Source organism: Hydra viridissima, unplaced genomic scaffold, assembly GCF_058129835.1.
Source record: "Hydra viridissima isolate aposymbiotic clone 2 unplaced genomic scaffold, HvirCarnegie_v1 scaffold_5, whole genome shotgun sequence".
Lineage (NCBI taxonomy): Eukaryota > Metazoa > Cnidaria > Hydrozoa > Anthoathecata > Hydridae > Hydra > Hydra viridissima.
This window is the reverse complement of record NW_028324304.1, coordinates 1,505,495-1,527,584: the sequence shown is the minus strand read 5'-3', so window position 1 is coordinate 1,527,584 and position 22,090 is coordinate 1,505,495. Positions and strand designations below refer to the sequence as shown.

Genomic DNA, 22,090 nt, shown 5'->3' with positions numbered 1-22,090 from the left:
AAAGATGCTCTACATTTCCGTTTGCTTTTCAAAGTGCAAATTTCGCTTTTGATTTCATGCGCTCATAACTGGCATTTCAAAAATGACACTTTAACACTCGTGAATCGTGAATTTGGCGGCTTTTGCATGATGCAAAGTTATTAAAATCGCGCGAGGCATCAGTTATAAGGTGTTCACAACCGAAGTTATTGCAGATCAATTCCATCTCTCGTTTTTTCATTTTCAGAAAAGTTCATTTTTCTCCGCTTTATAACATCATAACCATTAGGCTTAGCTGCTTTAGCCTTAGCGAGGTCCTTGACATTAGAAAAGCACCAGTTGGAATTTTATTTTTGCTAAAAATAAAGGCTAACAAATGCAACAGAAATATCTATCTTGCAAGGAACTCGTTCATAATTGAAAAACAAATACAAAGTCAGCTACTTAGTTAGTTAGTTAGTTAGTTAGTTAGTTAGTTAGTTAGTTAGTTAGTTAGTTAGTTAGTTAGTTAGTTAGTTAGTTAGTTAGTTAGTTAGTTAGTTAGTTAGTTAGTTAGTTAGTTAGTTAGTTAGTTAGTTAGTTAGTTAGTTAGTTAGTTAGTCTCTCAGTGAGTTAGTTGGTTAGTTAGTTAGTTAGTTAGTTAGTTAGTTAGTTAGTTAGTTAGTTAGTTAGTTAGTTAGTTAGTTGGTTAGTTAGTTAGTTAGTTAGTTAGTTAGTTAGTTAGTTAGTTAGTTAGTTAGTTAGTTAGTTAGTTAGTTAGTTAGTTAGTTAGTTAGTCTCTCAGTGAGTTAGTTGGTTAGTTAGTTAGTTAGTTAGTTAGTTAGTTAGTTAGTTAGTTAGTTAGTTAGTTAGTTAGTTAGTTAGTTAGTTAGTTAGTTAGTTAGTTAGTTAGTTAGTTAGTTAGTTAGTTAGTTAGTTAGTTAGTTAGTTAGTTAGTTAGTTAGTTAGTTAGTTAGTTAGTTAGTTAGTTAGTTAGTTAGTTAGTTAGTTAGTTAGTTAGTTAGTCTCTCAGTGAGTTAGTTGGTTAGTTAGTTAGTTAGTTAGTTAGTTAGTTAGTTAGTTAGTTAGTTAGTTAGTTAGTTAGTTAGTTAGTTAGTTAGTTAGTTAGTTAGTTAGTTAGTTAGTTAGTTAGTTAGTTAGTTAGTTAGTTAGTTAGTTAGTTAGTTAGTTAGTTAGTTAGTTAGTTAGTTAGTTAGTTAGTTAGTTAGTTAGTTAGTTAGTTAGTTAGTTAGTTAGTTAGTCTCTCAGTGAGTTAGTTGGTTAGTTAGTTAGTTAGTTAGTTAGTTAGTTAGTTAGTTAGTTAGTTAGTTAGTTAGTTAGTTAGTCTCTCAGTGAGTTAGTTGGTTAGTTAGTTAGTTAGTTAGTTAGTTAGTTAGTTAGTTAGTTAGTTAGTTAGTTAGTTAGTCTCTCAGTGAGTTAGTTGGTTAGTTAGTTAGTTAGTTAGTTAGTTAGTTAGTTAGTTAGTTAGTTAGTCAGTTAGTTAGTTAGTTAGTTAGTTAGTTAGTTAGTTAGTTAGTTAGTTAGTTAGTTAGTTAGTTAGTTAGTCTCTCAGTGAGTTAGTTGGTTAGTTAGTTAGTTAGTTAGTTAGTTAGTTAGTTAGTTAGTTAGTTAGTTAGTTAGTTAGTTAGTCTCTCAGTGAGTTAGTTGGTTAGTTAGTTAGTTAGTTAGTTAGTTAGTTAGTTAGTTAGTTAGTTAGTTAGTTAGTTAGTTAGTCTCTCAGTGAGTTAGTTGGTTAGTTAGTTAGTTAGTTAGTTAGTTAGTTAGTTAGTTAGTTAGTTAGTTAGTTAGTTAGTTAGTCTCTCAGTGAGTTAGTTGGTTAGTTAGTTAGTTAGTTAGTTAGTTAGTTAGTTAGTTAGTTAGTTAGTTAGTTAGTTAGTTAGTTAGTTAGTTAGTTAGTTAGTTAGTTAGTTGGTTAGTTAGTTAGTTAGTTAGTCAATCAGTTAGTTAGTTAGTTAGTTAGTTAGTCAGTCAGTTAGTTAGTTAGTCAGTCAGTCAGTTAGTTGGTTAGTCAGTCAGTTAGTTAGTCATTCAGTTAGTTAGTTTGTATCTTAGTTAGTTTGTTAGGTACTAAGTTAGGCAGATACGTGAAAAATGACGATAGATGACGATAAATGAGGACAATAATTAAAATGTAGCTACTTTGTAAAATCTTATTACTTTAACTAAAGTTTTAGTACTTTGTTAAAATAGCATGAGAACTAACGCTACCCCACAAGCTTTTTAAAGTTCTTTTTTAAGGTTTCAGCAACCCATCCGACGTTGCGAGAAACACCTGATAGTTACTGTGAAAAAAGGTATTGGCCAACAACTCGACTGTCGCGTTTTATTCTTTCCGGGGTTTTAGGGACGGGTCATTTAGAAAACAAAATGTAAAAGAACTAGAGCGTCGTAACTTTGTTATATGTTGAGTTTTGTGCCCGTCGCAAGTTTGACGTGTTTTAATTGAAGGAATGTTTAGTTCTAGCTTTACGTTTTTTTCCTTTAATGTAAAATAAAGGGTTGTCTGCGCATGCTGTGATTTTTGTTTCGACTTTGTCAAGTGTTATGACTTTGATCATTTGCTTTATTTCGAAGTGTCTCAAGAGTGTGTCAGCTTGGAGTATGTATGAGTTTTCGACAGCGGACGTCTTTGTCTTTACCCCTCTTGTTTGTTAGACATGACGTGCAATGACCCGTTCACTTCTTTTCGTTGACGTTTTTTTTCGCATTTCAAAAAACTACTGACCAAGAGAACGTGCGCAGAAGAAAAATGACAAGGTAAAACCAACAACAAAAAACCATGCAATTAAGGATTACACACAGACAAACACGCAAGTGTAAAAAACGGAAATTTTTTTTTTTTTTTTTTTTTTTCGTGCTGCCGCTTTTTTGTTTGTTTTTTTTTGTTTTGTTTTGTTTTTGTTGCTGCTGCTGATGCTAATGCCGTCACTGCTGCTTAACCTCGCTCTTTGTTTTTTTCTCCGCTAAATATACTTTTTTGCTGAAATCCTAAGGGAGCTAAATTCTTACGGAGGCGCTTAAATCTTCTTTGTTATTTTCCTACAGCCTATAGATGGTCGCCAATCTGGGCACGTGCGTGTTCACTTTTTATTCAAGTTACGTTGGATCCTTTACTTGGAATCTTGAACATGCACGTGACCTGTGAGGTAACCGAACTGTTTTTTCTCCCTCAGGTTATAACTTAAAACGTTTCAAAGATGGCGTGTAAACCCCACCATGTATTTTTTTGTAACGGGATGCGTGTGCTCTTTTTATCCCCTAACAGCTTTAAAAAGAGATTTTGAACCCCCCTCCCCTCCCTTCCTTACACACACACACACACACACACACACACACACACACACTTCTTTATATTCTCCTTAGTGTGTTTAAGCTCATGCCGTCATGTTTTTAACAGATGTGTGGCTATGAAAATAGCCTTTATTTTTTATCTTGTGTTCAGAGTACCGTTTATTTGGCTGCTGGTTTTGGAACCTTTTCGTTCTTCTTGGGAAGCAAAACGGCTTGTATGTTTGGCAGCACACCGCCACTGGCTATAGTAACACCTGACAACAACTTGTTCAACTCTTCGTCATTGCGAACAGCTAACTGTAAGTGTCGAGGAATGATTCTAGCTTTCTTATTGTCACGAGCAGCGTTACCGGCCAACTCCAAAATTTCGGCGGAGAGATACTCCAAAACAGCAGCTAAATAGACAGGTGCGCCTGAACCGATGCGATTGGCGTAGTGTCCTTTGCGCAAAAATCGGTGAACACGACCGACTGGAAACTGAAGTCCGGCTCTGAACGATCGAGTCTTTGCCTTGGCTTTAGCTTTTCCTCCTTTTCCACGTCCTGACATTTTAATTTCTTACACTGAGAAACAACGAGAGACAACCTAGAGATATTTGTGCGCGCTTTGAAATCAACTTACAAAATTCCTTTTTCTTATCAAAAACATTTGGTCTCGAACTGCACTTTTTTTAACGAATAGAAAAACTCCGTCAAACAATGCGCAAATTAGTTAATCTTTGAAGAACCAATGAGCTTGCGAGAAACAGAAATGTTCTCGAATTGGAGACCACAACTGCGCTTTATATAGGAAGTGATTCGGTTGCTTGTAATTTCAAATTTCAATTCTCTAAAACTCGTCGACATGTCTGACGCTCCAAAGGCCGGAGGAAAACAAGCGCCCAAGGTGGCCAAAAAGGGGGAAAAACGCGCTGGTAAGAAAGGCGGCAAGATCGCTGGTACTGGAGACAAAAAGCGCAAGAGAAAGAGGCGAGAATCCTACGCCATTTACATTTACAACGTCTTGAAGCAAGTTCACCCTGATGTTGGTGTTTCTTCCAAAGCGATGAGCATCATGAATTCTTTCGTCAACGACATTTTTGAAAGAATCGCTTCAGAAGCTTCACGACTAGCCCTCCAAAACAAGAAATCAACCATCTCTTCGCGTGAAATTCAAACAGCTGTGCGCCTCTTACTTCCCGGTGAGTTGGCCAAACACGCAGTGAGCGAAGGCACCAAGGCTGTTACTAAGTACACCAGCAGTAAATAGATGGAGCGCTATCTAAACGGCTATTTTCATAGCCACACATCTTGTAAAAGCATTGTACGCATTAGAACGCCTTAAATTGTAGTAGAGAGAAAGTACTTAAAATGCAATAGCTAGGCAGCCATTGTTTGCTCGTTTTAAATTGCGACACCGCGTCTAAAGAGCGAGCGCTTTTCTAGACTTGCTTTTTTTGATGTTTAAACGTATAGCTTTTGCATCCACTTTGGATACAAAAAGTTATTACAGTAGGTAAACGCGTGAGAAAATCTTTCAACAACTACTTGAGCGCCACCTTTTTGCTTTTGATCAAAACCTTAGCCCTTATGACCCACCCATCGTTATTATTTGCTGCTACTACCACACTTTTGCTCCTTTTTTCTTTTTTCTTTTTTTTTTTTTTTTTCAAATGTATTGCGCGCATCTTTAGGAAATCAGACTTAAAGCAGCGCTTTAGATAAAAATCACCTTTCTAGCCCGATGATGGTGAGCAAAACACTTTATGTGTCAAGCGTCTACTCTAAACACTCAGTTAAACTATGCCTCGCTAAAAAACATTACTTAGAAATCAATTCAATTGCTTTTCATTTCGATTGAAACAAACTGAAACTGGTAAACTAAACCGTTTTTACACACCCCCTCTGCTTATCGCGGTGCAGCGTTCAAGTTCTAGATTGCCTATTAACGTTTAAAACAGATGTGTGGCTATAAAAATAGCCGTTTTTGATTGCTGAGGTGTTCCCCTTTTAACCACCAAAGCCGTACAATGTGCGACCTTGTCTTTTTAATGCGTAGACAACGTCCATAGCGGTGACTGTCTTTCTCTTGGCATGCTCTGTGTATGTTACAGCGTCGCGAATAACGTTTTCCAAAAAGACTTTTAGAACGCCTCGAGTCTCCTCGTAGATAAGTCCAGAGATACGCTTAACACCACCGCGACGAGCTAGACGACGTATGGCGGGCTTTGTGATTCCTTGGATGTTATCACGTAAAATCTTGCGATGACGCTTTGCGCCTCCTTTTCCAAGTCCTTTTCCTCCTTTACCGCGACCAGACATGATTAAAATTGTTTGAAGTTCAATTACTGTCTTTTTGCGTTTCTTTTTGTTTTTATTATGCGCTGGAAGCGCGACTTTTACCCTACATAGATGGAAACATCTTCGTCAAACAACCAATCGCAACGGTCCTTCGTCAAAAAGCCATCTGAACCAAAAAAACAAAAAAAAAAAAAACCAAAACAAACTGCCTTGTTTTTAACGCGCGTTTTCGCATTTAACGCTTTTATCCGTTCGCAAACAGAGCAGAAAAGTTTCTTTTCGGAATTCCACTACGTCGACCTGTCTTTGAAGTGTTTAAAAAAGCAGAAATTGTAGAGGCGAGACAAACGCGCTCTCTTTTCCCGTAGCCAAAAAACACGCCTACGTGGCCTTAATGCCTTATTTTGCATTTGTACTTGAACCAATCAAAGAGCACTTTCTTAGCACCAATCAGAATGCAGCTTTAAGTCGCGGCAAAGTCTAAAAATGTCAACAAAACGCGTTAAATTGAAAAACTTCAAAAGTTCAACTTAAACTGATAAGTGTAAGCGTAACTTACAATGGCCCGCACAAAACAAACAGCTAGAAAATCTACCGGCGGTAAAGCACCGAGAAAGCAGCTGGCAACAAAAGCAGCAAGAAAGAGTGCCCCGGCTACCGGCGGAGTAAAGAAACCCCACAGATACCGACCCGGTACCGTAGCTTTGAGAGAGATCCGAAGATACCAAAAATCGACAGAGCTCCTAATCAGAAAACTACCCTTCCAGCGATTGGTTCGCGAAATAGCTCAAGATTTCAAGACTGACTTGCGTTTCCAAAGCACCGCCGTCATGGCCTTACAAGAAGCTTCAGAAGCCTACTTAGTGGGTCTCTTCGAAGATACCAACTTGTGCGCCATCCATGCAAAGCGTGTCACTATTATGCCAAAAGACATTCAGTTGGCGAGAAGAATCAGAGGAGAGCGAGCTTAAAAAATGGTGCTTCTAAACAAAACGGCTATTTTCATAGCCACAAATCTGTTAAAAACGTTGTCGGCTTAGTGCCTTAAAACAAAACAAAACAAAAAAAAAAAACAACAAACAAACAAACACAAAGTAAACAAGTTCTACGCCTGGAACTTTGTTTTTAGAAAGATGTGTGGCTATGAAAATAGCCGTTTGACAAAAAGCGGGGTAGGTTAGGTTATTTCTTTTCCACTTTTGCGATGGTTTTCTTGGCTGCAGCTTTCTTCTTAGGTGTCGCTTTCACTTTCTTTACTGCGGGCTTTTTAGCAACCGGTTTCTGGGCGCTCTTTTTTGCGGGAGTCACTTTTTTCTTAGGAGTAGCTTTTTTCACTTTCTCTTTTTGTGCGACTTTTTTCACTGACGCAGCTTTCTTTTTTGGCGTGCTCTTCTTTTCAGCAGGCTTCTTTACTTCTTTGGCTTCTTTTTTGTGCTTCTTGGCGACTGCAGCAGGCTTCTTTAACGGTTTGGGCTTAGCTGCAATTCTAAAAGAACCCGACGCGCCAGTTCCTTTCACTTGTACGAGCTCGCCAGCAACCACCATGCGCTTTAAATTAATCTTGACTTGCGAATCGACGTTTTCACCCACCTTGTTGTTGGCCTTGACGTGCTTGGCGATAGCTTGTCTTGACGACCCTTTGCGTTCTTTAAGCGAATTAATAGCATCGACAATCATCGCCTTGTAGGGAGCATGATCAGCAGGCTTTTTAGGCGCAGACTTCTTTGTGGCCTTTTTCGGAGATGCAGCTTCAGTCATTTTTTTTTTGTCGTGTTTCAGAGAAACGTTGCGTTCGTTTTTATAAAACTTCTAGATGTTTAGATGTTTTTATTTTTCAAGCGGAGTTTTATGCGGACTGTCGAGGAGACTTTTTTTTTTTTTTTTTTGCTCCACCGTCAGACTGCAAAGTGTGTTTTCGTGTTGACAGGCAAACCTCCACAGCTCGCGTCTCTCGCTCTCTTAAAGCTTCATTAGTTTTGAAATCTTCTAAAGAATAGTGACGCTTTGTAAATTGCGGCGTTTCGGTGCCACAGCATGTTAGAAGCGAAAGGTATCGCATCAAAACATCGAAAAAATAGTCTTTAAAAGCAATCGAGTGCGCGCATGGCCAAATAACATCAGCGCTACTTACTCTGGACAAAGCAGCTTAATTTCATCAAGAAACTGAACCATATGGCTTCCCAAAAAAGCTTATGCCAATCTCTTCTAAGCATTTGGTACCATACAAACTCAATAGAGGCGAAGGGCACAAACACGCGCGATTGCTGGAATATTTAATGCGTTAGCAACGCGTACTAACGACGATTTTTAGTTCAGACCAATTCTTTTTCTAAACACAGAGACACAACAAAGAACATTCCATGAAAAAGGAACACTATGTTGTGCTTATTCGTGTTCGTTAACAAAAACGATCGAAGGCTAAAACTGCGATAACGCAGTCAACATATATAAAGTCGCGGACACTAGAAAAAAAGGAAAAACTTAGCAACCTGAAAGTTCTGGACATCGTAAAAAAAAAAAATAAATAAAAAATAAAATTCATTATGGAAGGTAACGGTAAAAAAACGTTTGAGGAGATAAGAGAATGAGTGACGAATGCACAATACGGGGTCCATTCGGTTCTTCGTCTTCATAGTCATCGTTCGAGCGAAGCTTGGTGTTTTCTTTACAATTGTGCAGTCTTGGGAAGGCATGCAACTTTTGTTCAAGTTCATAAAGGCAAAACTGAATTAGAATATGGCGATTTTAAAAGATGCTCTACATTTCCGTTTGCTTTTCAAAGTGCAAATTTCGCTTTTGATTTCATGCGCTCATAACTGGCATTTCAAAAATGACACTTTAACACTCGTGAATCGTGAATTTGGCGGCTTTTGCATGATGCAAAGTTATTAAAATCGCGCGAGGCATCAGTTATAAGGTGTTCACAACCGAAGTTATTGCAGATCAATTCCATCTCTCGTTTTTTCATTTTCAGAAAAGTTCATTTTTCTCCGCTTTATAACATCATAACCATTAGGCTTAGCTGCTTTAGCCTTAGCGAGGTCCTTGACATTAGAAAAGCACCAGTTGGAATTTTATTTTTGCTAAAAATAAAGGCTAACAAATGCAACAGAAATATCTATCTTGCAAGGAACTCGTTCATAATTGAAAAACAAATACAAAGTCAGCTACTTAGTTAGTTAGTTAGTTAGTTAGTTAGTTAGTTAGTTAGTTAGTTAGTTAGTTAGTTAGTTAGTTAGTTAGTTAGTTAGTTAGTTAGTTAGTTAGTTAGTTAGTTAGTTAGTTAGTTAGTTAGTTAGTTAGTTAGTTAGTTAGTTAGTTAGTTAGTTAGTCTCTCAGTGAGTTAGTTGGTTAGTTAGTTAGTTAGTTAGTTAGTTAGTTAGTTAGTTAGTTAGTTAGTTAGTTAGTTAGTTAGTTGGTTAGTTAGTTAGTTAGTTAGTTAGTTAGTTAGTTAGTTAGTTAGTTAGTTAGTTAGTTAGTTAGTTAGTTAGTTAGTTAGTTAGTTAGTCTCTCAGTGAGTTAGTTGGTTAGTTAGTTAGTTAGTTAGTTAGTTAGTTAGTTAGTTAGTTAGTTAGTTAGTTAGTTAGTTAGTTAGTTAGTTAGTTAGTTAGTTAGTTAGTTAGTTAGTTAGTTAGTTAGTTAGTTAGTTAGTTAGTTAGTTAGTTAGTTAGTTAGTTAGTTAGTTAGTTAGTTAGTTAGTTAGTTAGTTAGTTAGTTAGTTAGTCTCTCAGTGAGTTAGTTGGTTAGTTAGTTAGTTAGTTAGTTAGTTAGTTAGTTAGTTAGTTAGTTAGTTAGTTAGTTAGTTAGTTAGTTAGTTAGTTAGTTAGTTAGTTAGTTAGTTAGTTAGTTAGTTAGTTAGTTAGTTAGTTAGTTAGTTAGTTAGTTAGTTAGTTAGTTAGTTAGTTAGTCAGTTAGTTAGTTAGTTAGTTAGTTAGTTAGTTAGTTAGTTAGTTAGTCTCTCAGTGAGTTAGTTGGTTAGTTAGTTAGTTAGTTAGTTAGTTAGTTAGTTAGTTAGTTAGTTAGTTAGTTAGTTAGTTAGTCTCTCAGTGAGTTAGTTGGTTAGTTAGTTAGTTAGTTAGTTAGTTAGTTAGTTAGTTAGTTAGTTAGTTAGTTAGTTAGTCTCTCAGTGAGTTAGTTGGTTAGTTAGTTAGTTAGTTAGTTAGTTAGTTAGTTAGTTAGTTAGTTAGTTAGTCAGTTAGTTAGTTAGTTAGTTAGTTAGTTAGTTAGTTAGTTAGTTAGTTAGTTAGTTAGTTAGTTAGTTAGTCTCTCAGTGAGTTAGTTGGTTAGTTAGTTAGTTAGTTAGTTAGTTAGTTAGTTAGTTAGTTAGTTAGTTAGTTAGTTAGTTAGTCTCTCAGTGAGTTAGTTGGTTAGTTAGTTAGTTAGTTAGTTAGTTAGTTAGTTAGTTAGTTAGTTAGTTAGTTAGTTAGTTAGTCTCTCAGTGAGTTAGTTGGTTAGTTAGTTAGTTAGTTAGTTAGTTAGTTAGTTAGTTAGTTAGTTAGTTAGTTAGTTAGTCTCTCAGTGAGTTAGTTGGTTAGTTAGTTAGTTAGTTAGTTAGTTAGTTAGTTAGTTAGTTAGTTAGTTAGTTAGTTAGTTAGTTAGTTAGTTAGTTAGTTAGTTAGTTAGTTGGTTAGTTAGTTAGTTAGTTAGTCAATCAGTTAGTTAGTTAGTTAGTTAGTTAGTCAGTCAGTTAGTTAGTTAGTCAGTCAGTCAGTTAGTTGGTTAGTCAGTCAGTTAGTTAGTCATTCAGTTAGTTAGTTTGTATCTTAGTTAGTTTGTTAGGTACTAAGTTAGGCAGATACGTGAAAAATGACGATAGATGACGATAAATGAGGACAATAATTAAAATGTAGCTACTTTGTAAAATCTTATTACTTTAACTAAAGTTTTAGTACTTTGTTAAAATAGCATGAGAACTAACGCTACCCCACAAGCTTTTTAAAGTTCTTTTTTAAGGTTTCAGCAACCCATCCGACGTTGCGAGAAACACCTGATAGTTACTGTGAAAAAAGGTATTGGCCAACAACTCGACTGTCGCGTTTTATTCTTTCCGGGGTTTTAGGGACGGGTCATTTAGAAAACAAAATGTAAAAGAACTAGAGCGTCGTAACTTTGTTATATGTTGAGTTTTGTGCCCGTCGCAAGTTTGACGTGTTTTAATTGAAGGAATGTTTAGTTCTAGCTTTACGTTTTTTTCCTTTAATGTAAAATAAAGGGTTGTCTGCGCATGCTGTGATTTTTGTTTCGACTTTGTCAAGTGTTATGACTTTGATCATTTGCTTTATTTCGAAGTGTCTCAAGAGTGTGTCAGCTTGGAGTATGTATGAGTTTTCGACAGCGGACGTCTTTGTCTTTACCCCTCTTGTTTGTTAGACATGACGTGCAATGACCCGTTCACTTCTTTTCGTTGACGTTTTTTTTCGCATTTCAAAAAACTACTGACCAAGAGAACGTGCGCAGAAGAAAAATGACAAGGTAAAACCAACAACAAAAAACCATGCAATTAAGGATTACACACAGACAAACACGCAAGTGTAAAAAACGGAAATTTTTTTTTTTTTTTTTTTTTTTCGTGCTGCCGCTTTTTTGTTTGTTTTTTTTTGTTTTGTTTTGTTTTTGTTGCTGCTGCTGATGCTAATGCCGTCACTGCTGCTTAACCTCGCTCTTTGTTTTTTTCTCCGCTAAATATACTTTTTTGCTGAAATCCTAAGGGAGCTAAATTCTTACGGAGGCGCTTAAATCTTCTTTGTTATTTTCCTACAGCCTATAGATGGTCGCCAATCTGGGCACGTGCGTGTTCACTTTTTATTCAAGTTACGTTGGATCCTTTCAAAACTTGGAATCTTGAACATGCACGTGACCTGTGAGGTAACCGAACTGTTTTTTCTCCCTCAGGTTATAACTTAAAACGTTTCAAAGATGGCGTGTAAACCCCACCATGTATTTTTTTGTAACGGGATGCGTGTGCTCTTTTTATCCCCTAACAGCTTTAAAAAGAGATTTTGAACCCCCCTCCCCTCCCTTCCTTACACACACACACACACACACACACACACACACACACACTTCTTTATATTCTCCTTAGTGTGTTTAAGCTCATGCCGTCATGTTTTTAACAGATGTGTGGCTATGAAAATAGCCTTTATTTTTTATCTTGTGTTCAGAGTACCGTTTATTTGGCTGCTGGTTTTGGAACCTTTTCGTTCTTCTTGGGAAGCAAAACGGCTTGTATGTTTGGCAGCACACCGCCACTGGCTATAGTAACACCTGACAACAACTTGTTCAACTCTTCGTCATTGCGAACAGCTAACTGTAAGTGTCGAGGAATGATTCTAGCTTTCTTATTGTCACGAGCAGCGTTACCGGCCAACTCCAAAATTTCGGCGGAGAGATACTCCAAAACAGCAGCTAAATAGACAGGTGCGCCTGAACCGATGCGATTGGCGTAGTGTCCTTTGCGCAAAAATCGGTGAACACGACCGACTGGAAACTGAAGTCCGGCTCTGAACGATCGAGTCTTTGCCTTGGCTTTAGCTTTTCCTCCTTTTCCACGTCCTGACATTTTAATTTCTTACACTGAGAAACAACGAGAGACAACCTAGAGATATTTGTGCGCGCTTTGAAATCAACTTACAAAATTCCTTTTTCTTATCAAAAACATTTGGTCTCGAACTGCACTTTTTTTAACGAATAGAAAAACTCCGTCAAACAATGCGCAAATTAGTTAATCTTTGAAGAACCAATGAGCTTGCGAGAAACAGAAATGTTCTCGAATTGGAGACCACAACTGCGCTTTATATAGGAAGTGATTCGGTTGCTTGTAATTTCAAATTTCAATTCTCTAAAACTCGTCGACATGTCTGACGCTCCAAAGGCCGGAGGAAAACAAGCGCCCAAGGTGGCCAAAAAGGGGGAAAAACGCGCTGGTAAGAAAGGCGGCAAGATCGCTGGTACTGGAGACAAAAAGCGCAAGAGAAAGAGGCGAGAATCCTACGCCATTTACATTTACAACGTCTTGAAGCAAGTTCACCCTGATGTTGGTGTTTCTTCCAAAGCGATGAGCATCATGAATTCTTTCGTCAACGACATTTTTGAAAGAATCGCTTCAGAAGCTTCACGACTAGCCCTCCAAAACAAGAAATCAACCATCTCTTCGCGTGAAATTCAAACAGCTGTGCGCCTCTTACTTCCCGGTGAGTTGGCCAAACACGCAGTGAGCGAAGGCACCAAGGCTGTTACTAAGTACACCAGCAGTAAATAGATGGAGCGCTATCTAAACGGCTATTTTCATAGCCACACATCTTGTAAAAGCATTGTACGCATTAGAACGCCTTAAATTGTAGTAGAGAGAAAGTACTTAAAATGCAATAGCTAGGCAGCCATTGTTTGCTCGTTTTAAATTGCGACACCGCGTCTAAAGAGCGAGCGCTTTTCTAGACTTGCTTTTTTTGATGTTTAAACGTATAGCTTTTGCATCCACTTTGGATACAAAAAGTTATTACAGTAGGTAAACGCGTGAGAAAATCTTTCAACAACTACTTGAGCGCCACCTTTTTGCTTTTGATCAAAACCTTAGCCCTTATGACCCACCCATCGTTATTATTTGCTGCTACTACCACACTTTTGCTCCTTTTTTCTTTTTTCTTTTTTTTTTTTTTTTTCAAATGTATTGCGCGCATCTTTAGGAAATCAGACTTAAAGCAGCGCTTTAGATAAAAATCACCTTTCTAGCCCGATGATGGTGAGCAAAACACTTTATGTGTCAAGCGTCTACTCTAAACACTCAGTTAAACTATGCCTCGCTAAAAAACATTACTTAGAAATCAATTCAATTGCTTTTCATTTCGATTGAAACAAACTGAAACTGGTAAACTAAACCGTTTTTACACACCCCCTCTGCTTATCGCGGTGCAGCGTTCAAGTTCTAGATTGCCTATTAACGTTTAAAACAGATGTGTGGCTATAAAAATAGCCGTTTTTGATTGCTGAGGTGTTCCCCTTTTAACCACCAAAGCCGTACAATGTGCGACCTTGTCTTTTTAATGCGTAGACAACGTCCATAGCGGTGACTGTCTTTCTCTTGGCATGCTCTGTGTATGTTACAGCGTCGCGAATAACGTTTTCCAAAAAGACTTTTAGAACGCCTCGAGTCTCCTCGTAGATAAGTCCAGAGATACGCTTAACACCACCGCGACGAGCTAGACGACGTATGGCGGGCTTTGTGATTCCTTGGATGTTATCACGTAAAATCTTGCGATGACGCTTTGCGCCTCCTTTTCCAAGTCCTTTTCCTCCTTTACCGCGACCAGACATGATTAAAATTGTTTGAAGTTCAATTACTGTCTTTTTGCGTTTCTTTTTGTTTTTATTATGCGCTGGAAGCGCGACTTTTACCCTACATAGATGGAAACATCTTCGTCAAACAACCAATCGCAACGGTCCTTCGTCAAAAAGCCATCTGAACCAAAAAAACAAAAAAAAAAAAAACCAAAACAAACTGCCTTGTTTTTAACGCGCGTTTTCGCATTTAACGCTTTTATCCGTTCGCAAACAGAGCAGAAAAGTTTCTTTTCGGAATTCCACTACGTCGACCTGTCTTTGAAGTGTTTAAAAAAGCAGAAATTGTAGAGGCGAGACAAACGCGCTCTCTTTTCCCGTAGCCAAAAAACACGCCTACGTGGCCTTAATGCCTTATTTTGCATTTGTACTTGAACCAATCAAAGAGCACTTTCTTAGCACCAATCAGAATGCAGCTTTAAGTCGCGGCAAAGTCTAAAAATGTCAACAAAACGCGTTAAATTGAAAAACTTCAAAAGTTCAACTTAAACTGATAAGTGTAAGCGTAACTTACAATGGCCCGCACAAAACAAACAGCTAGAAAATCTACCGGCGGTAAAGCACCGAGAAAGCAGCTGGCAACAAAAGCAGCAAGAAAGAGTGCCCCGGCTACCGGCGGAGTAAAGAAACCCCACAGATACCGACCCGGTACCGTAGCTTTGAGAGAGATCCGAAGATACCAAAAATCGACAGAGCTCCTAATCAGAAAACTACCCTTCCAGCGATTGGTTCGCGAAATAGCTCAAGATTTCAAGACTGACTTGCGTTTCCAAAGCACCGCCGTCATGGCCTTACAAGAAGCTTCAGAAGCCTACTTAGTGGGTCTCTTCGAAGATACCAACTTGTGCGCCATCCATGCAAAGCGTGTCACTATTATGCCAAAAGACATTCAGTTGGCGAGAAGAATCAGAGGAGAGCGAGCTTAAAAAATGGTGCTTCTAAACAAAACGGCTATTTTCATAGCCACAAATCTGTTAAAAACGTTGTCGGCTTAGTGCCTTAAAACAAAACAAAACAAAAAAAAAAAACAACAAACAAACAAACACAAAGTAAACAAGTTCTACGCCTGGAACTTTGTTTTTAGAAAGATGTGTGGCTATGAAAATAGCCGTTTGACAAAAAGCGGGGTAGGTTAGGTTATTTCTTTTCCACTTTTGCGATGGTTTTCTTGGCTGCAGCTTTCTTCTTAGGTGTCGCTTTCACTTTCTTTACTGCGGGCTTTTTAGCAACCGGTTTCTGGGCGCTCTTTTTTGCGGGAGTCACTTTTTTCTTAGGAGTAGCTTTTTTCACTTTCTCTTTTTGTGCGACTTTTTTCACTGACGCAGCTTTCTTTTTTGGCGTGCTCTTCTTTTCAGCAGGCTTCTTTACTTCTTTGGCTTCTTTTTTGTGCTTCTTGGCGACTGCAGCAGGCTTCTTTAACGGTTTGGGCTTAGCTGCAATTCTAAAAGAACCCGACGCGCCAGTTCCTTTCACTTGTACGAGCTCGCCAGCAACCACCATGCGCTTTAAATTAATCTTGACTTGCGAATCGACGTTTTCACCCACCTTGTTGTTGGCCTTGACGTGCTTGGCGATAGCTTGTCTTGACGACCCTTTGCGTTCTTTAAGCGAATTAATAGCATCGACAATCATCGCCTTGTAGGGAGCATGATCAGCAGGCTTTTTAGGCGCAGACTTCTTTGTGGCCTTTTTCGGAGATGCAGCTTCAGTCATTTTTTTTTTGTCGTGTTTCAGAGAAACGTTGCGTTCGTTTTTATAAAACTTCTAGATGTTTAGATGTTTTTATTTTTCAAGCGGAGTTTTATGCGGACTGTCGAGGAGACTTTTTTTTTTTTTTTTTTGCTCCACCGTCAGACTGCAAAGTGTGTTTTCGTGTTGACAGGCAAACCTCCACAGCTCGCGTCTCTCGCTCTCTTAAAGCTTCATTAGTTTTGAAATCTTCTAAAGAATAGTGACGCTTTGTAAATTGCGGCGTTTCGGTGCCACAGCATGTTAGAAGCGAAAGGTATCGCATCAAAACATCGAAAAAATAGTCTTTAAAAGCAATCGAGTGCGCGCATGGCCAAATAACATCAGCGCTACTTACTCTGGACAAAGCAGCTTAATTTCATCAAGAAACTGAACCATATGGCTTCCCAAAAAAGCTTATGCCAATCTCTTCTAAGCATTTGGTACCATACAAACTCAATAGAGGCGAAGGGCACAAACACGCGCGATTGCTGGAATATTTAATGCGTTAGCAACGCGTACTAACGACGATTTTTAGTTCAGACCAATTCTTTTTCTAAACACAGAGACACAACAAAGAACATTCCATGAAAAAGGAACACTATGTTGTGCTTATTCGTGTTCGTTAACAAAAACGATCGAAGGCTAAAACTGCGATAACGCAGTCAACATATATAAAGTCGCGGACACTAGAAAAAAAGGAAAAACTTAGCAACCTGAAAGTTCTGGACATCGTAAAAAAAAAAAATAAATAAAAAATAAAATTCATTATGGAAGGTAACGGTAAAAAAACGTTTGAGGAGATAAGAGAATGAGTGACGAATGCACAATACGGGGTCCATTCGGTTCTTCGTCTTCATAGTCATCGTTCGAGCGAAGCTTGGTGTTTTCTTTACAATTGTGCAGTCTTGGGAAGGCATGCAACTTTTGTTCAAGTTCATAAAGGCAAAACTGAATTAGAATATGGCGATTTTAAAAGATGCTCTACATTTCCGTTTGCTTTTCAAAGTGCAAATTTCGCTTTTGATTTCATGCGCTCATAACTGGCATTTCAAAAATGACACTTTAACACTCGTGAATCGTGAATTTGGCGGCTTTTGCATGATGCAAAGTTATTAAAATCGCGCGAGGCATCAGTTATAAGGTGTTCACAACCGAAGTTATTGCAGATCAATTCCATCTCTCGTTTTTTCATTTTCAGAAAAGTTCATTTTTCTCCGCTTTATAACATCATAACCATTAGGCTTAGCTGCTTTAGCCTTAGCGAGGTCCTTGACATTAGAAAAGCACCAGTTGGAATTTTATTTTTGCTAAAAATAAAGGCTAACAAATGCAACAGAAATATCTATCTTGCAAGGAACTCGTTCATAATTGAAAAACAAATACAAAGTCAGCTACTTAGTTAGTTAGTTAGTTAGTTAGTTAGTTAGTTAGTTAGTTAGTTAGTTAGTTAGTTAGTTAGTTAGTTAGTTAGTTAGTTAGTTAGTTAGTTAGTTAGTTAGTTAGTTAGTTAGTTAGTTAGTTAGTTAGTTAGTTAGTTAGTTAGTTAGTTAGTTAGTCTCTCAGTGAGTTAGTTGGTTAGTTAGTTAGTTAGTTAGTTAGTTAGTTAGTTAGTTAGTTAGTTAGTTAGTTAGTTAGTTGGTTAGTTAGTTAGTTAGTTAGTTAGTTAGTTAGTTAGTTAGTTAGTTAGTTAGTTAGTTAGTTAGTTAGTTAGTTAGTTAGTTAGTTAGTCTCTCAGTGAGTTAGTTGGTTAGTTAGTTAGTTAGTTAGTTAGTTAGTTAGTTAGTTAGTTAGTTAGTTAGTTAGTTAGTTAGTTAGTTAGTTAGTTAGTTAGTTAGTTAGTTAGTTAGTTAGTTAGTTAGTTAGTTAGTTAGTTAGTTAGTTAGTTAGTCTCTCAGTGAGTTAGTTGGTTAGTTAGTTAGTTAGTTAGTTAGTTAGTTAGTTAGTTAGTTAGTTAGTTAGTTAGTTAGTTAGTTAGTTAGTTAGTTAGTTAGTTAGTTAGTTAGTTAGTTAGTTAGTTAGTTAGTTAGTTAGTTAGTTAGTTAGTTAGTTAGTTAGTTAGTTAGTTAGTTAGTCAGTTAGTTAGTTAGTTAGTTAGTTAGTTAGTTAGTTAGTTAGTTAGTCTCTCAGTGAGTTAGTTGGTTAGTTAGTTAGTTAGTTAGTTAGTTAGTTAGTTAGTTAGTTAGTTAGTTAGTTAGTTAGTTAGTCTCTCAGTGAGTTAGTTGGTTAGTTAGTTAGTTAGTTAGTTAGTTAGTTAGTTAGTTAGTTAGTTAGTTAGTTAGTTAGTCTCTCAGTGAGTTAGTTGGTTAGTTAGTTAGTTAGTTAGTTAGTTAGTTAGTTAGTTAGTTAGTTAGTTAGTCAGTTAGTTAGTTAGTTAGTTAGTTAGTTAGTTAGTTAGTTAGTTAGTTAGTTAGTTAGTTAGTTAGTTAGTTAGTCTCTCAGTGAGTTAGTTGGTTAGTTAGTTAGTTAGTTAGTTAGTTAGTTAGTTAGTTAGTTAGTTAGTTAGTTAGTTAGTTAGTCTCTCAGTGAGTTAGTTGGTTAGTTAGTTAGTTAGTTAGTTAGTTAGTTAGTTAGTTAGTTAGTTAGTTAGTTAGTTAGTTAGTCTCTCAGTGAGTTAGTTGGTTAGTTAGTTAGTTAGTTAGTTAGTTAGTTAGTTAGTTAGTTAGTTAGTTAGTTAGTTAGTTAGTCTCTCAGTGAGTTAGTTGGTTAGTTAGTTAGTTAGTTAGTTAGTTAGTTAGTTAGTTAGTTAGTTAGTTAGTTAGTTAGTTAGTTAGTTAGTTAGTTAGTTAGTTAGTTGGTTAGTTAGTTAGTTAGTTAGTCAATCAGTTAGTTAGTTAGTTAGTTAGTTAGTCAGTCAGTTAGTTAGTTAGTCAGTCAGTCAGTTAGTTGGTTAGTCAGTCAGTTAGTTAGTCATTCAGTTAGTTAGTTTGTATCTTAGTTAGTTTGTTAGGTACTAAGTTAGGCAGATACGTGAAAAATGACGATAGATGACGATAAATGAGGACAATAATTAAAATGTAGCTACTTTGTAAAATCTTATTACTTTAACTAAAGTTTTAGTACTTTGTTAAAATAGCATGAGAACTAACGCTACCCCACAAGCTTTTTAAAGTTCTTTTTTAAGGTTTCAGCAACCCATCCGACGTTGCGAGAAACACCTGATAGTTACTGTGAAAAAAGGTATTGGCCAACAACTCGACTGTCGCGTTTTATTCTTTCCGGGGTTTTAGGGACGGGTCATTTAGAAAACAAAATGTAAAAGAACTAGAGCGTCGTAACTTTGTTATATGTTGAGTTTTGTGCCCGTCGCAAGTTTGACGTGTTTTAATTGAAGGAATGTTTAGTTCTAGCTTTACGTTTTTTTCCTTTAATGTAAAATAAAGGGTTGTCTGCGCATGCTGTGATTTTTGTTTCGACTTTGTCAAGTGTTATGACTTTGATCATTTGCTTTATTTCGAAGTGTCTCAAGAGTGTGTCAGCTTGGAGTATGTATGAGTTTTCGACAGCGGACGTCTTTGTCTTTACCCCTCTTGTTTGTTAGACATGACGTGCAATGACCCGTTCACTTCTTTTCGTTGACGTTTTTTTTCGCATTTCAAAAAACTACTGACCAAGAGAACGTGCGCAGAAGAAAAATGACAAGGTAAAACCAACAACAAAAAACCATGCAATTAAGGATTACACACAGACAAACACGCAAGTGTAAAAAACGGAAATTTTTTTTTTTTTTTTTTTTTTTCGTGCTGCCGCTTTTTTGTTTGTTTTTTTTTGTTTTGTTTTGTTTTTGTTGCTGCTGCTGATGCTAATGCCGTCACTGCTGCTTAACCTCGCTCTTTGTTTTTTTCTCCGCTAAATATACTTTTTTGCTGAAATCCTAAGGGAGCTAAATTCTTACGGAGGCGCTTAAATCTTCTTTGTTATTTTCCTACAGCCTATAGATGGTCGCCAATCTGGGCACGTGCGTGTTCACTTTTTATTCAAGTTACGTTGGATCCTTTCAAAACTTGGAATCTTGAACATGCACGTGACCTGTGAGGTAACCGAACTGTTTTTTCTCCCTCAGGTTATAACTTAAAACGTTTCAAAGATGGCGTGTAAACCCCACCATGTATTTTTTTGTAACGGGATGCGTGTGCTCTTTTTATCCCCTAACAGCTTTAAAAAGAGATTTTGAACCCCCCTCCCCTCCCTTCCTTACACACACACACACACACACACACACACACACACACACTTCTTTATATTCTCCTTAGTGTGTTTAAGCTCATGCCGTCATGTTTTTAACAGATGTGTGGCTATGAAAATAGCCTTTATTTTTTATCTTGTGTTCAGAGTACCGTTTATTTGGCTGCTGGTTTTGGAACCTTTTCGTTCTTCTTGGGAAGCAAAACGGCTTGTATGTTTGGCAGCACACCGCCACTGGCTATAGTAACACCTGACAACAACTTGTTCAACTCTTCGTCATTGCGAACAGCTAACTGTAAGTGTCGAGGAATGATTCTAGCTTTCTTATTGTCACGAGCAGCGTTACCGGCCAACTCCAAAATTTCGGCGGAGAGATACTCCAAAACAGCAGCTAAATAGACAGGTGCGCCTGAACCGATGCGATTGGCGTAGTGTCCTTTGCGCAAAAATCGGTGAACACGACCGACTGGAAACTGAAGTCCGGCTCTGAACGATCGAGTCTTTGCCTTGGCTTTAGCTTTTCCTCCTTTTCCACGTCCTGACATTTTAATTTCTTACACTGAGAAACAACGAGAGACAACCTAGAGATATTTGTGCGCGCTTTGAAATCAACTTACAAAATTCCTTTTTCTTATCAAAAACATTTGGTCTCGAACTGCACTTTTTTTAACGAATAGAAAAACTCCGTCAAACAATGCGCAAATTAGTTAATCTTTGAAGAACCAATGAGCTTGCGAGAAACAGAAATGTTCTCGAATTGGAGACCACAACTGCGCTTTATATAGGAAGTGATTCGGTTGCTTGTAATTTCAAATTTCAATTCTCTAAAACTCGTCGACATGTCTGACGCTCCAAAGGCCGGAGGAAAACAAGCGCCCAAGGTGGCCAAAAAGGGGGAAAAACGCGCTGGTAAGAAAGGCGGCAAGATCGCTGGTACTGGAGACAAAAAGCGCAAGAGAAAGAGGCGAGAATCCTACGCCATTTACATTTACAACGTCTTGAAGCAAGTTCACCCTGATGTTGGTGTTTCTTCCAAAGCGATGAGCATCATGAATTCTTTCGTCAACGACATTTTTGAAAGAATCGCTTCAGAAGCTTCACGACTAGCCCTCCAAAACAAGAAATCAACCATCTCTTCGCGTGAAATTCAAACAGCTGTGCGCCTCTTACTTCCCGGTGAGTTGGCCAAACACGCAGTGAGCGAAGGCACCAAGGCTGTTACTAAGTACACCAGCAGTAAATAGATGGAGCGCTATCTAAACGGCTATTTTCATAGCCACACATCTTGTAAAAGCATTGTACGCATTAGAACGCCTTAAATTGTAGTAGAGAGAAAGTACTTAAAATGCAATAGCTAGGCAGCCATTGTTTGCTCGTTTTAAATTGCGACACCGCGTCTAAAGAGCGAGCGCTTTTCTAGACTTGCTTTTTTTGATGTTTAAACGTATAGCTTTTGCATCCACTTTGGATACAAAAAGTTATTACAGTAGGTAAACGCGTGAGAAAATCTTTCAACAACTACTTGAGCGCCACCTTTTTGCTTTTGATCAAAACCTTAGCCCTTATGACCCACCCATCGTTATTATTTGCTGCTACTACCACACTTTTGCTCCTTTTTTCTTTTTTCTTTTTTTTTTTTTTTTTCAAATGTATTGCGCGCATCTTTAGGAAATCAGACTTAAAGCAGCGCTTTAGATAAAAATCACCTTTCTAGCCCGATGATGGTGAGCAAAACACTTTATGTGTCAAGCGTCTACTCTAAACACTCAGTTAAACTATGCCTCGCTAAAAAACATTACTTAGAAATCAATTCAATTGCTTTTCATTTCGATTGAAACAAACTGAAACTGGTAAACTAAACCGTTTTTACACACCCCCTCTGCTTATCGCGGTGCAGCGTTCAAGTTCTAGATTGCCTATTAACGTTTAAAACAGATGTGTGGCTATAAAAATAGCCGTTTTTGATTGCTGAGGTGTTCCCCTTTTAACCACCAAAGCCGTACAATGTGCGACCTTGTCTTTTTAATGCGTAGACAACGTCCATAGCGGTGACTGTCTTTCTCTTGGCATGCTCTGTGTATGTTACAGCGTCGCGAATAACGTTTTCCAAAAAGACTTTTAGAACGCCTCGAGTCTCCTCGTAGATAAGTCCAGAGATACGCTTAACACCACCGCGACGAGCTAGACGACGTATGGCGGGCTTTGTGATTCCTTGGATGTTATCACGTAAAATCTTGCGATGACGCTTTGCGCCTCCTTTTCCAAGTCCTTTTCCTCCTTTACCGCGACCAGAC

General features: G+C 37.7%; 5 protein-coding genes and 3 pseudogenes across 5 annotated transcripts; 5 read left to right on the top strand and 3 right to left on the bottom strand.

The window, feature by feature from the left end:
• Positions 1-3,429: 3,429 nt before the first annotated feature.
• On the bottom strand, positions 3,430-3,819 carry LOC149887833 (histone H2A, orphon). The gene has a single exon (XM_090088912.1). The coding sequence runs from the start codon at positions 3,817-3,819 to the stop codon at positions 3,430-3,432; it is 390 nt and encodes a 129-aa protein (XP_089945038.1).
• A 294-nt stretch (positions 3,820-4,113) lies between these two features.
• Positions 4,114-4,518, top strand: LOC149887832 (late histone H2B.L4 pseudogene; annotated as a pseudogene).
• A 1,591-nt stretch (positions 4,519-6,109) lies between these two features.
• On the top strand, positions 6,110-6,520 carry LOC149887831 (histone H3). Its single transcript, XM_090088910.1, has one exon. The coding sequence runs from the start codon at positions 6,110-6,112 to the stop codon at positions 6,518-6,520; it is 411 nt and encodes a 136-aa protein (XP_089945036.1).
• A 5,198-nt stretch (positions 6,521-11,718) lies between these two features.
• Positions 11,719-12,108, bottom strand: LOC149887830 (histone H2A, orphon). The gene has a single exon (XM_090088909.1). The coding sequence runs from the start codon at positions 12,106-12,108 to the stop codon at positions 11,719-11,721; it is 390 nt and encodes a 129-aa protein (XP_089945035.1).
• A 294-nt stretch (positions 12,109-12,402) lies between these two features.
• LOC149887829 (late histone H2B.L4 pseudogene) lies at positions 12,403-12,807 on the top strand (annotated as a pseudogene).
• Positions 12,808-14,398: 1,591 nt separating this feature from the next.
• On the top strand, positions 14,399-14,809 carry LOC149887828 (histone H3). The gene has a single exon (XM_090088908.1). The coding sequence runs from the start codon at positions 14,399-14,401 to the stop codon at positions 14,807-14,809; it is 411 nt and encodes a 136-aa protein (XP_089945034.1).
• Positions 14,810-19,951: 5,142 nt separating this feature from the next.
• Positions 19,952-20,341, bottom strand: LOC149887827 (histone H2A, orphon). Its single transcript, XM_090088907.1, has one exon. It carries the CDS (start codon positions 20,339-20,341, stop codon positions 19,952-19,954), a length of 390 nt encoding a protein of 129 aa, XP_089945033.1.
• Positions 20,342-20,635: 294 nt separating this feature from the next.
• LOC149887826 (late histone H2B.L4 pseudogene) lies at positions 20,636-21,040 on the top strand (annotated as a pseudogene).
• Positions 21,041-22,090: the final 1,050 nt, after the last annotated feature.

What these genes read in the sequence shown, in the direction of transcription:
- LOC149887831 (XM_090088910.1), top strand. Translation starts at nt 6,110, where the DNA reads ATGGCCCGCACAAAACAAACAGCTAGAAAATCTACCGGCGGTAAAGCA.
- LOC149887833 (XM_090088912.1), bottom strand. Translation starts at nt 3,819, where the DNA reads ATGTCAGGACGTGGAAAAGGAGGAAAAGCTAAAGCCAAGGCAAAGACT.
- LOC149887828 (XM_090088908.1), top strand. Translation starts at nt 14,399, where the DNA reads ATGGCCCGCACAAAACAAACAGCTAGAAAATCTACCGGCGGTAAAGCA.
- LOC149887827 (XM_090088907.1), bottom strand. Translation starts at nt 20,341, where the DNA reads ATGTCAGGACGTGGAAAAGGAGGAAAAGCTAAAGCCAAGGCAAAGACT.
- LOC149887830 (XM_090088909.1), bottom strand. Translation starts at nt 12,108, where the DNA reads ATGTCAGGACGTGGAAAAGGAGGAAAAGCTAAAGCCAAGGCAAAGACT.